Consider the following 14,328-nt stretch of genomic DNA (forward strand, 5'->3'; position numbering starts at 1 on the left):
TGATTTGTTTCCTTATTTCCTCGTGTGGGTATCTTAGTTTTGAGAATGCTTGGTGAAGATCTTGTAGGCATTGGTCTCTGTCTGAGGGGTTGGAGCAAATGCAGTTGTACCTCAGCGCTTGGCTGTAGACCAGGGGTAGGCAACCTATGGCACGGTTGCCAAAGGCGGCATGCGAGCTGATTTTCAGTGGCACTCACACTGCCTGGGTCCTGGCCACCGGTCCGGGGGGCTCTGCATTTTAATTTAATTTTAAATGAAGCTGCTTATACATTTTAAAAACCTTATTTACTTTACGTACAACAATAGTTTAGTTATATATCATAGACTTATAGAAAGAGACCTTCTAAAAAAGTTAAAATGTATTACTGGCACACGAAACCTTAAATTAGAGTGAATAAATGAAGACTCAGCACACCACTTCTGAAAGGTTGCCAACCCCTGCAGTAGACAATGGATCGTGTGGTGTGCCCGGGATGGAAGCTGGAGGCATAAAGGTAGGCATAGCGGTCGGGGGGGTTTCAGTATAGGGTGGTGGTAACATGACCATCACTTATTTGTGCCGTGGTGTCTCGGAAGTGGACCTCCCGTGTAGATTGGTCCAGGCTGAGGTTGACGGTGGGGTGGAAGCTGTTGAAATCGTGGTGGAATTCTTCCAGAGTCTCCTTCCCATGGGTCCAGATGATGAAGATGTCATCAACGTAGTGTAGGTAGAGAAGGGGCATGAGTGGACGAGAGCTGAGGAAGCGTTGTTCCAGGTTAGCCATAAAAATGTTGGCATATTGTGAGGCCATGCGGCTGCCCATAGCAGTGCCACTGGTCTGGAGGTATATATTGTCACCAAATTTGAAATAATTGTGCTTGAGGATAAAGTCACAAAGCTCAGCAACCAGTTGTGCTGTATCATAGAATCATAGACTATCAGGGTTGGAAGGGACCTCAGGAGGTCATCTAGTCCAACCCCCTCCTCAAAGCAGGACCAATTCCCAACTAAATCATCCCAGCCAGGACTTTGTCAAGCCTGACCTTAAAAACCTCTAAGGAAGGAGATTCCACCACCTCCCTAGGTAACCCATTCCAGTGCTTCACCACCCTACTAGTGAAAAAGTTTTTCCTAATGTCCAACCTAAACCTCCCCCACTGCAACTTGAGACCATTACTCCTTGTTCTGTTATCAGGTACCACTGAGAACAGTCTAGATCCATCCTCTTTGGACCCCCTTTCACATAGTTGAAAGCAGCTATCAAATCCCCCCTCATTCTTCTCTTCTGCAGACTAAACAATCCCAGTTCCCTCAGCCTCTCCTCATAAATCATGTGCTCCAGCTCCTTAATCATTTTTGTTGCCCTCTGCTGGACTCTCTCCAATTTTTCAACATCCTTCTTGTAGTGTGGGACCCAAAACTGGACACAGTACTCCAGATGAGGCCTCACCAATGTCGAATAGAGGGGAACGATCACTTCCCTCAATCTGCTGGCAATGCCCTACTTATACAGCCCAAAACGCTGTTAGCCTTCTTGGCAACAAGGGCACACTGTTGATTCATATCCAGCTTCTTGTCCACAGTAACCCCTAGGTCCTTTTCTGCAGAACTGCTTCCTAACCATTCGGTCCCTAGTCTGTAACAGTGAATGGGATTCTTCTGTCCTAAGTGCAGGACTCTGCACTTATCCTTGTTGAACCTCATCAGGTTTCTTTTGGCCCAGTCCTCTAATTTGTCTAGGTCCCTCTGTATCCTATCCCTACCCTCCAGCGTATCTACCACTCCTCCAAGTTTAGTGTCATCTGCAAACTTGCTGAGCGTGCAGTCCACACCATCCTTTTAGATCATTAATGAAGATATTGAACAAAACCGGCCCTGGGACCGACCCTTGGGGCACTCCACTTGAAACCGGCTGCCAACTAGACATGGAGCCATTGACCACTACCTGTTGAGCCCAACGATCTAGCCAGCTTTCTATCCACCTTATAGTCCAATCATCCAGGCCATACTTCTTTCACTTGCTGGCAAGAATACTGTCATCATCAGGGATACTGTTCCTGACAGCTTGTATTCCATCTGTGTGTGGGATGTTTGTGTAGAGAGCCTCCACATCCATGGTGGCTAGGATGGTGTTTTCTGGAAGATCACCAATGCATTGTAGTTTTCTCAGGAAATCAGTGGTGTCACGGAGATAGCTGGGAGTGCTGGTGGTGTAGGGTCTTAGTAAAGAGTCCATTTTAGTTATAGATGTGTCAGTCTTGCTTCTGAAAGAAGCTGAATTAGGGAAATAGAGGCTTAAGACATTGCTGATCAAAGATGATTGAGTATGCTTAATTTTTATTGTACCCACCAAAGAGAAGCCTGACTAGCAGAGATAAAAAGATGAAAATGAGACTGATGAAGTTTCTAAACTAATGCTTGTATATTCCTCCTTCAGTGAAAGTCAGCTACAGAGGCTTGTCATAGAAGAGGTCTCAATTTAACTTGCAGTGCTGAGTCAACGGTATATTGGATGAAGGGGTTGATAATCCCTGTTGTGAGTCATCAAGAAAGTTTTTCCTAAACTGGGTTTGAAATTAATATCTCAGATGCTGATTTATGAGTTTATGTTCGTTCTCAACCTGCTAGTTCCTTCTTTTGATGAAGTCTGAAACAAGAAATAGTGACTCCCAAGTTTCCCCTTTGTATTCAGGAAGACCAGTTTTCAAATATTTTGATGAATGGTTCTACTTTGTTTATACTGTGCATGGACAGAACATTCATATTCTGTCCCCAGAGAGGAATCGTTCAGCTCAACTAAGCATCCAGAAATGTCAGCAAAATGTTGTTTGCCATCTGCCATGAATTACTGAATCCATCAGCAAGGGGAGATTGTCGATAATTCTGAACCCTTGCTCTTAATTTGAAAAGCTGAGTGGTGCTTTATTTCCTGAGAATTGCCTCACTTCTGTGTGAAATAGTTGCTGGTGAAAGAAGCATGTTATTAGAGGCGTGCAAAAATTAAAAAATTCACTGGATGATCTTTGATGACGTTCACTACTTAACAGCTTCATGAAACATCTGATGAAGATTTTCAGACACCTTCTTAATAGCAGGAGCTTGGCTATATGTGAAATAGTGAAATCATTAGGTGCAGAGTTTTGGATTTGTGTGATCAGGATGCAGTTGTCACCTGTTGTTGGAGTGGCTGCATTTGTGCAGATTATAATGTTATAGAAGTGATTTGTAATAATTCCCACTCCATGTGCAAATCTTTGACTGTCCCCTGAGTTGTCTCAAATACTTCACCTGATGTGTGTTCTGGCACAGCTTTACAGATGAGTGAGTCTTTTTCAATTGAACAGTCACTCAGCCACCTCACAGAGTAAAAGCTATGCAATATCAGAGACACCAGGTGAGTTGCTAAGTAGACATATTCCCTCAATTTTGAAAGTAGCTGCTCTCTGACATCCTCAGTTGTATCACTAATAAAGTGTAAAACAGTGTAGTTTGACAAAGTCACTGTTTGCAGTTTGGTGATTACTTGAAGACCTTTATCATTTGAAACCATGTCTCTTGGAAAGTGTAGCAGAGTGATGACCCGCTCCAGCCCTGACAGAGGGTTGGAGCCAGCCCTGGGAGCGGGCTGTCAGGCTGGGAGAACAGCCCAGGCTGAGTGGGGAAACAGCTGCAGCTGTGGCCACGCCCCAAATGGACTCAGCTGGCCTGTATAAAGAGGCTGTGAGCCAGGAGCTCAGCAGTCTCCCTCTGGCTGTAGAGGAAGATGGGCCTGACTGCAGGGAGCTAGAGACGGGGTACCTGAGTGAAGCAGGGCTAGGGAAAGGCAGAGGAGCCGGGGAGCTCCAGCCTGGAAAGCCCCAGGCTGTGGCCTAGCAGAAGGCAAATAGGTACTGGGGGTTGCAGAGGGCAGCCCAGGGGTGAGTCCAAACCTCTACACATGGTGGAGAATGCGGGCATGAGCAGTCCACCACTGACACAAGGGGAAGAACGAAGCCTAGGCAGATCGTGCCACATTGCGAGACTGAGAGGAGATGGTGGAGAAAAGAGACTTGTACTGGAGGGCCTGGGTGGCCCGTCCTGCCGAGGAGCACAGAGAGGTGCTCTGGCTGCTGTGGGGGTGGGCACCCAGACTGTATAGGAGACCAGGCACCCAGGGCGGGAGGCCAGGGCCTGGGGCTAGGAACTGTTTCGCCTGTGGGCGAAAGGGCCACTTCAGGCGGGAGTGTCCCTACTAGTAGGGGCAGGGAGGCCCCACCCAGACAAGGCTCCCCCTGTAAAAGTAACAGTGGGGCCCCCAGCTTGTTGGGTCTGTGGGAAGTTGGGACACCTCTCAAGGCCCGGGCCAGCCCAGAGGGAAGGGCTAGGGCCCAAACAGGCTGTGATAGGGCCGTGGCAAGGGGAAGGTGCCAAGGGTGCTTCCACTGCCACACCAAGGGCCACATAAAGAGGCATTGCCCCCTGAGGCAGAAAGGGGGAGTGCCTGAGATAAAGGCTCAGTCTGAGACCAGTCCCAGGGAAGGGGTGGTGAAGCCTGAGGCCCTTAAGGAGAAAGGGGCTGGGGCAGAGAGGCCCCGCCTAAAAAAGGGAACCCACATAGGGGCCGGGAGGGCCAATGTGGGAACCCGAACAGAAATGGGAACCCACATAGGACCAGGGAGGTCTACGGTGGGGACTCAGATGCTAGAGGTAGGAAGCAGGTTGCTCCAGACGGTGAAGGGCCTGCAGGAAGAAAGGGATTCCCTGAGGGCCCAACTGAGAGGGAAGTTGGGGCGATAGGGATCACCTTCTCCCCCCTCCCTGGTAGATTCTTAATGGGGAGGGTGTGTAGCAGAGTGATGACCCGCTCCAGCCCTGATGGGGTTGGAGCCAGCCCTGGGAGCGGGCTGGCAGGCTGGGAGAACAGCCCAGGCTGAGTGGGGAAACAGCCGCAGCTGTGGCCACGCCCCAAATGGACTCAGCTGGCCTGTATAAAGGGGCTGTGAGCCAGAAGCTCAGCAGTCTCCCTCTGGCTGTAGAGGAAGATGGGCCTGACTGCAGGGAGCTAGAGACGGGGTACCTGAGTGAAGCAGGGCTGGGGAAAGGCAGAGAAGCCGGGGACCTCCAGCCTGGAAAGCCCCAGGCTGTGGCCTAGCAGAAGGCAAATAGGTACTGGGGGTTGCAGAAGGCAGCCCAGGGGTGAGTCCAAACCTCTACAGAAAGGAAAAAATGAGAGTCTGTGTAATGGTTTGTGCATTATACTTTGTACAGTTTGTATAGCTATCAAAAGAGAGGCATTTGTGTTGACATTACCAGTTTAAGTATTCAAGACTTGTTAATGTTTTTTCAAGGCTTTAAGCTTTCTCTGAAAAAAAAAATGCTCAGGTTTATCTTCATTCATGTATGATTAGTTTCAAAATGTCACAACAGCTTTGAAGGCTTCATACTTTCAGCAGGCAGCACTTGGAAACACATTATAGTTTCAAATGAACTGATGTAAACCCATGTCATATTTGCCCTTGTATTTCTGCATTTTCTTTGTTCTTTTTGAGCTGTTATTAGCACAACTGTGTCCTCCTCACAGAATGACCCATCTTTCCTGAATCACTCCTTAGCTAGAAATGAACTCTAACAGAGACTGAATTATCATGTTGTATGTGCATAAATAGATGCTGTTTGTTTTATACACTTACACATTTTAAAATGGGATTTGTATTGTTTTGTGTAAGGCACATCACACAGTACAGTGCCACAGGTGGCTTGCGAGAGACATTGTGGGCACAGGGAGGCCAAATTATTAAAAGCAACAGAGTCCTGTGGCACCTTATAGACTAACAGACGTATTGGAACATAAGCTTTTGTGGGTGAATACCCACTTCGTCAGACGTATGTGGGTATTCACCCACAAAAGCTTATGCTCCAATATGTCTGTTAGTCTATAAGGTGCCACAGGACTCTTAGTCTGGATCTGTAAAAAGCAACAAACACGGCTACCCCTCTGATACTCAAATTATGAAACTCTTTCTCTTACATAGAATCATATATTGAAAAATGAATTTTCAGAAATATTTTTTGTCACTATTTGAGTATCTTCAGCGAATGAGACTGTTTGCTTGTTTTTTTTCTCAGTTGGGACTGCTATTTTATGTTTCAGTATCTCTCTATATTTCTTGCTTGGCGGCTCAAGCCTCCTGATTTATATATTAGGATTCAGAATATTCAGATCCCTTTAGAAACCATTGTGTTAAAGTAAGTTCTGTAATTAAAGAAAAGCATTGCTTACATGTTAAATAGCTTTAACAGTATATGTGTATATTCTAAATTGTAGAATAACAGCTTTAAGACTTACTGTTTCTAATAAAGATCTGAATTTTTTAAAATCCTAAACTGCTTCATGAAGCTCTCAAAATAACTATTTTTAGTAGTTTTTTATTCTTTTAGTGCTTTTTTTGTAATTAGTTATAGTGACTCTAAATTGATTTTAGGTTGCATTTCTCCTTTATTAAAAATAAACTATTGTTCATGTCTCGTTTACTTTTGCCATTAATTTTTTTGTGGAATATTTTCTTCTAAGGCCCCACAAAATGTTCAAGCTGTAGTACTGACATTTAAGTTGAATTTTGTAAAGGAAGTGAACAAAAGTTGCTACTACAATTTAAGGATTTTTTGTTAGTTGTGTTTTATGTAATCTCTCTGGAAGCAATTTGTGGACTTCACTACTTTTCTTTTGGTGTGTGTCTGTGTGTGCACGCACGTGCAAAATTTTAAGGTCTGTATCCACTGATTGGTTGGAAGATTGGGAAAGAGGTGGTCTTCTTAGCTGAAGGCGATGCATCCGATGCTGGCTCTACCATAAAATGGGCTAAAGAGTTAGGTAAGTGGCTTTTCAATTGTATAATGCTATACAACAATTAGCCTTGTAAGATGCTTCTTTATAGGGTCCTCTAGCTGGCTCCTGTTCATAGCATTAAGCTTCCATTTGTTCTCTTTAATAGATAAGTAGTCTAGTTTCTCCAGCATGGAGCAATTAAATTGACAAAAAAGCCAGGCTGTCATGGGGGCGGGTGTGGAGGAGGGGCACCAGCTAGAGCCTGACTGCACCTGGGCTCCCTGCTCCCAGCCAGGCTGCAACCATCCAACTCCCCACGGAGATCCTGGCTGCTGCCTGGAGGCTCCTGGCTCCCCATGGGGAGCCCGGATGCTGCCCTAACACCAGGACTCTCAGCCCCCCACACTGCTCCTCTTAACTCAGTGGAAGCAGTCTTGGTGAGGACAGAAGACGGTAGTATGGGCATCAACCACCGTAGTAATTACTGCGGTGGTTGTAAGTCGACATAACATAGGTCAACTTCAGTTTCTAGTGTAGACATGCCCATAGACTTCCGAATAGCCTAGTGGTTAGTAATCTGTATTACTATAGAAGAGGCTTCTGTTCAGTTCCTGATCATAGGGCCAGATCCTCAGTTCTTAGCCAAGTTATGCTTGGTATGGGACCTGAGGTTCAGGGAGCAAGAAGAAGAGGGAAGGGGTTCTAAGCCACATTTCTACTCCCTCTGTTTAGTCTCTTTTGTAACTTGATGCAGCCCTAAGGACTATTATCCCAACTGGGAATTATCAATTCACAGGGCTCCCCAGCCATGCCCCTTCTTCCCATGATGTCATCTGTGTTGGGTGATTGGGAATGTGTTATATGAAGCCGCAAGGCCACTTAGTAATTCCCTCCCACCAATGGAATCCCCAGCTGTCCAGTTAAGGTTTCTTTCTGATTGCTTGGCACTGTGGCCTGGTCTACACTGAGGGAGGGGAGGATGAGCTAAGTTGGTTTAAGTTATGCAACTTCAGCTATGAAAATAGCGTAGCCAAAGTCAACATACTTAGAGCTATTTACTGCAGTGTCTTCACTGCGGTAGGTCGACTGCTGATGCTCCCCCATCAACTCTGCCTACTCTCTCACTCCAGTGGAGTACTGGAGTCGACGGGAGAGTGCTCGGCAGTCGATTTATCACGTCTTCGCTACATGCGATAAATCAACCCCCGCTGGATCGATTGCTTCGGAGGTAAGGGTAGACATGCCCTGTCTAAGCACCACAGTGTAATTAGAACAGAGTGCCAAGGATCTGGGCTGTAGTCTTGTTGGATCTTGGCTGGCAGTTACAGCTTATGGGAGAAGACATCTGTAGAGGTGTGGACTCACCCCTGCAGCGCCTCCTGCTGGTGACTTCTGGGAATTATCTCGTTCCAGCTCTGGAGCGCCCTCTGCAGTCCGGTGATCCGCCTGTCCTCTGGCCCCCGTGTGCCTCCCAGGACTCCAGTGCTCTATTAGCTGGGGTGCTGCCCCCGAGCAACCCCTTTCTCTTTGGGTCTCCCCCTCCCAGGGGAACCCCCACCCTCTATCCCCGCCTCACCCCACTATAAGGCTACTGCCAGTCATCGTCTAGCCCCACGCCCTGGGGCAGACTGCAGTAACAGCCTACTCATCACTGGCAAGGTTGGGTTTGGACCTGCTGCCTTGGCCTACTGCTGGGCTGCCCTCTGCAACCTCCAGTACCTGTTGGTCTTATGCTAGGCCACAGCCTAGGGCTTTCCAGGCTGGAGCTCCCCAGCGCCTCTGCCTTTCCCCAGCCCGGCTCCACTCAGGTACCCTATCTCCAGCTCCCTGCAGCCAGGCCCTTCTTCCTCTACAAGCAGAAGGAGACTCTCTGTCTGTCCCTGGCTTCTCTGCCTTTATAGGGCAAGCTGAGTCTGTTTGGGGAGTGGCCCCAGCTACAGCCACTTCCCCCAGTCAGCCCAGCCTAAAAGCTGCTTTCTCTGGCCACAGCCCCATTCCAGGGCTGTTTTTAAGCCTTTCAGGGCAGGAGCGGGATAACCACCCTGCTACAACATCCTTTTATGTTTCTCAACATCATCTCCAGCTTACTTAGAGTAGCATTATTAGCTTCCACAAGTCCCATACATATTTCCCTGACTAGAAGAAATTATCCTTGATACAAGATTTTGAGAATGAATGGGCTATAGAGTGGTAGGGATATTTGAGGATGGTTGTAGATTTGGTTTCTTGATACTGAATAGTTCTCTTTCATGGGGGTGATGGAATTGAAATTGAGAGATTTTGTTTTCTTAATATGTGCTAGGTGGAATATTTAATTTAGGAATCTTGACTAATAATTTATTAAGAAAAGTCAAAATAAATAATGTAGTCAGTTGACTTTTTTGTATGCACCCCTACAGATCTTTTCACCAGTGTAGATGAGACAGCCAGAATGTCACGAAGTGTGGTTGATTCTGAAGGAGTTTGTTTTGTTCCATCTTTTAGTGGTTTGCAGGTAAAAATACCATCCTTAATATGACACACATGATTTTTTGTGTCCTGCTTAAACATTAATATCTGTAAATTTGCCCATTATCATGGTATCTATTCTGTTCTATTCAGGTTCTTGTTCCATGCCCATCATGGTGGTATCTGAGGGCCTCTGTGGTATCTGACCATCTAAAAACATTAATGAATGTATCCTCAAAAAAAACCATGTGAGGTAGGGAAATATTATTCCCATTTTACAGATGGGGAACTGAGGTACAGACAGATTAAGTGATTTACCCATTCTCACAAGAACTGAACCCAGATATCTTGCATCTCAGTCCAGTGCCTTGACCACCATCTTATTCTTTCAAAGAACTGAGCTGGACTCAAATTATTGGTTTTGTATCATTTATTTTCACAGACACGTTTTAAGAAAGCATTAATTACGTGCTTAAGAACTTCCCTGAATAAGGATGCTTTCCTGAATTGGGGCCTTAAAGCATAGCACTAATGACTGTTTAACCAACTATGTGACATATGGATTTAATTTTTAAAACTGTAGATTTCTGTTTTCTTGTAGTTCTCAGTATGCACAACTCAATCTTGTTAAAATATACTAGAGGGTTGCTTCGCAGGCTGAGCTCACTGCACACACCCGGGGCTTTTAGCATTCTGCAGTTTTTCCCACAAGCTCCCTGTGCACCACCCACTTCTTTTCCTGTATTTCAGGTATTCCCTGCAACTCCCCCTTTCCTGGCATTCCCCCCCCATACCAGGATCCTCCATTCTCCTTCCATGCTCCTGTCCCCTTATACCATTGTTCCCATTCTTCCCCTCCTGCAAGGTGCTCTGTATATCTCCCCCCTTTAGGGATTCTGTATTCATCCCCCCTCCTTTTCCTTACATGCCGGGGTCTCTACATCCTCATTCATACCAAGAGCTGTGTGTGTTACTCCCTCCAGGCCAGAGACTCTGTATGCCCTCCATGTCCTCTTTCCCACTCTCAATTCTTATTTGTTTTTTTGTTCGTTTGTTTGGGGGATAAGCTATGCAGGGTGTCAGCATTTTAAATTGCTTTGGGAGGATGAGCAGAGCTGTAGTGAGGGGTTATTTGCAGTAATGCCTTAGCAATGTGTCCCCCAAGGTGTGAGAGAGACAAGATGGGTAAGATAATATCTTCTATTGAACCAACTTCTGTCGGTGGAAGGGACAAGCTTTCAAGATTCACAGAGCTCTTCATCAGGTCTGGGGAAGGTAACCAGAGTGTTCAAGCTAAATGCAAGGTGGAACAGATTGTTACGCAAAAGGGGTCGGACATGTTGTAGGAGACCACTTAATTTTAAGTGGGCAATTAACACCTCTGCAGTCCTGGGACCAAGGAGGGGGTAGTAGGCAGCAGGGTGTAAAAGCAGTGTCTCAGTTAAATCAGGGTTTTTAGTGTCCTGCAGAACTATGGATTTAAGTTCAGGCTTATCTTCTGAAGATGTCATTTTGAGGATGAGGACTGATCACAGAGTGATCACTTTGTGTAAAATGTTCATCCCCTGGTGATAGGGTGGGTATCTGTGTATGAGTTCATTTGAGCAGGGCTAGATTAACTTTTTGTGGACCCGATGCCAAACATATTTGTGGGTCCCCATTGGGGAAATAGGGCATGTGATGTGGGGCGGTCCGCAGAGTGAGGGGCCGGTTTGGGGCAGTGAGACACAGTGGGAGTGGCCCCACTCAGCCCAGCACAAGGGCACTGTTTACAAACCCAAAACTGCTAGACGCACACTGGCCCACCGAGCCCTATGCTGACAATGTGCCCCTTCCGCACTGCCCTCCTGCCCAGTGCCTTGCCCTTATGCCAGGGCCCCCTCACCCAGAGACTTCCCCCACAGATCCCTATGCCCAGCACGCCCTGCCTAGAGACCCCTCCTGTGTACCTTCCACCACAACTGCACAGCACCCTGCACACCATACCCCCTGCCCAGCTCCCCCATCCACAGATCCCCTACTGTCCAGCACCCCCTTCACAATCCCACCATCACAGATGTACAGTGCCCCATATTCCTGAGGGAATTCTGCATCAAATTCTGTGCATAATATTTTAAAATTCTGAATTTTTTTTTTATAATAAATGTGGAAGCTCCACCACGGCAGTGGGGAGCACAGGCCACTGGCTGCATGGAGGTGGGAGAATACCCTGCAGCCTTCCCTGTCCCCCTGGGACAGGGACTTGGCAGTGAGACTGAACCTGACCCTGCCACAGCAACACCCTGGGGCCCTGCCCCTTTTGCACCAGGCACACCAGATGTGGACAGGGAGGCTCAGCCCGGCAGTAGGATCCAAGTGCAGAGGGACTTAGTGTGGGGGTATCCAGATGGGGGTAAGAGGGTTCTGTGTGGGGGGTAAGTGGGTTCTGTGGGGGGCAATCTGGGTGCAGGCAGCTCAGTGGGGGATCTGGATGCACAGGGAGGTGCCAGGTGCAGGGGCAATGGGAGTCTGCGGGGGGGGGATGAAGTGAAAGTGGTTGGAGCTCAGTGGCGGGGGAGGATTCTGGGTGCAGGGGAGGTGGGGTTGTTGTACTTAAAGTACTGCACAGGATCTTTTCAGGGGGAATAAGGCAAACGCATGTATTACCAATGAATGTGGCATCAATCAACACTGTATCATATGCATATGATCTGTATTACACTTATGCACTCACAGACACACACACACAAACACACTCTGTCTTGTTGTTACCAACTAGTTGCCCCCCTTAACTTCACTGGTCAGGTGAGTTAGATAGGGGAGGGGTGGAGCTGGGCTTCTGCCGATCCGGATCGATGCTCTGATGTTGACAAGACGGGACCCGGGGTCCTCTGCAAGACACCTCACATTTATAGCAGCTTCCCTCTCATGCAAATCTGTACCAGATTCAAAATCTGTGTCTGTGTCAATTGGTCCTTTGTGCTGCTTCCTTCTGGGTGTTGTCCCAATGCTGTTCAAAGAGGGTGTTTCCAAAAGAAGGTGCTTGATTCTACCCCACGCCCCCCCCCCCCCAGGCCATCAATATGTCTGCTATTCTTTAGTGAGCCCACTTGACAAGTTTTATTGTTTTTGGGTCTGGCTTCCATCCCATCTCCAACTAGCAGTCTGGAGATACTCGCCTTCCAGGCCTTGCTCATTCATACCTCATTCATTCAACACGGCAATTGATTAAGGGAGGATGGGGAGGGGGAATCTTATTCTACTCCTAGCAAAAAGACATTTTTCTTCTACTTCAACTATCCTTAGGGGCTATAACATTATACCAAGGCTTAACACAAAGTTTTCTATAAGTTTTTCTACATAGGGATCTGATACAAAGTTCCTATATCAAAGGACTTGATATAAAATTGTATGGAAATAGCTTAATGCAGGGTTATATGAAGAGGCATAATACAAAGTCATATGAAAGTTATGTGAAGATGCTTAATACAGAGATTTATCTACAGGGTTCATTTGGGCGGGGGTCTAGGTGTACATGGTTGGGGCTCAGTGGGGACGGTGTCTGGGGTGGGGGCTCATCGGGGTGGTACAGATGCAGGGGAGGGTGGGGCTTGTCAGGATGAGGGTTTGATGAGTCTGGTTAACTGGGGAGCCCCAGCTGCTGCCAAGGAGATCTGCATGCTGGGCCCCCGTTTCCTCTATCCCAGGGATCGGCAACTTTCGGCACGCAGCCCACCAGGGTAAGCCCCCTGGTGGGCCGGGCCAGTTTGTTTATCTGCCGCGTCTGCGGGTTCGACCGATCACGGCTCCCACTGGCTGTGGTTTGCCGCTCCAGGCCAATGGGGACTGCGAGAAGCCGCGGCCAGCACATCCCTCATCCTGCAGCCCCCAATTGGCCTGGAGCCGGCGATCGGCCGAACCTGCGGACGCGGCAGGTAAACAAACTGGCCTGGCCAAAGGTTGCAGATCCCTGCCCTGTCCCCTTCTCTTCCCCATCCCATGCCCCTTCCTCACCACTCCATTTCCTCCCCATCCCACCCCCTTCCTTCCCTACTGCCTCTTTCTCCCTGCCCCTGCTTCCCCTATCCCCTTCTCTTCCCCATCCCATGCCCCTTCCTCACCACTCCATTTCCTCCCCATCCCACCGCCTTCCTTCCAGTCTGCCACACACTATTATTCCCACAGTCTATTTTTTAAAAAGCAAAATCTCAGCCTCCTTATCTTACCCCATCTCTAAAGCACTAATGGGAAAAGGCAAAGAAAGGGGCTCTTTGTTTCCACCAGAGAGTCCACAAAATCTTGATTTATTTTGAGAAGTAGGCTGCATAGTTAATCTAAGATGCCTTCATTTGGTGGCTTATTTGAGTTCCTTCCATCATGGGTAAAATAGTAGAATTCTGGCTAAGTTTTTGTATTTGCAGACAGGAATCTTGAGGAGGACACAGACTTAATCTTTTATGAATTTTTAGGCCTGTAATGCTCAAGTACTAGAGATGTTGGGAGTGCCTGATTCCATAAAATGCAACTTTTCTTCCTTGCTGGTGAAGACCAGCAGGGAGATACTAGGTCTGTTACTGGTGAAGATTGTCAGTGCCTATATTAGAGACATCATGGTACCAGCTTTTCTTAAGGAAGCAGTTATAATGTAGGTTTTGAACAGAAAATCCACAGTTGGCATTGACAATCGGCTACTATCACATCTTCAATTCTTTGTCAAGGTTGTAGAGAAGGCTGGGATGAGATGGTTCTCAGAGGATCTAACTACCTTAAGTCTCCTAGACCCTTGATGATCTAGGTACAGGCTTTGGGTATGGGATAGAAATGGCACTGGCAGCATTGTTAGATTTCTTTTTATCAATGGGTGAAGATCTGGTGTGTGTTGATATTTTTGGATATGGTGGGTGTTTTCAATACTGTTGACTGTGGAGTGTTGATAGCTTGACTGCAGCAGAAGTGGTTGTTGCTGCTTTTGGCTGTCTCCATTCTTTCCTGGCTGAATAGTTGCAGAGGGTATTGTGGGGCAGTTGATTCTCCTCCTTAAAGATCTTGTCATATTGAGTTCCACAAGATTTCAACTTGTCTTCCCAATCTGTTCAATGTGGGTAGGGGCTTGTTA

General features: G+C 47.2%; 1 protein-coding gene across 2 annotated transcripts in view; it reads left to right on the forward strand.

Annotated features, from left to right (window-relative positions):
* GK5 (glycerol kinase 5) overlaps nucleotides 1-14,328 on the forward strand; it is an 83,582-nt gene that overhangs the window by 51,510 nt on the left and 17,744 nt on the right. For both annotated transcript variants that reach the window (XM_039489276.1, XM_039489277.1), the window contains 2 exons: nucleotides 6,726-6,830; nucleotides 9,185-9,279. In XM_039489276.1, coding sequence (XP_039345210.1) covers nucleotides 6,726-6,830; nucleotides 9,185-9,279 — 200 coding nt within the window. The remainder of the gene's footprint in view (nucleotides 1-6,725; nucleotides 6,831-9,184; nucleotides 9,280-14,328) is intronic.

This window comes from Mauremys reevesii, linkage group 9 (assembly GCF_016161935.1).
Source record: "Mauremys reevesii isolate NIE-2019 linkage group 9, ASM1616193v1, whole genome shotgun sequence".
In the NCBI taxonomy this organism is placed as follows: Eukaryota; Metazoa; Chordata; order Testudines; family Geoemydidae; genus Mauremys; species Mauremys reevesii.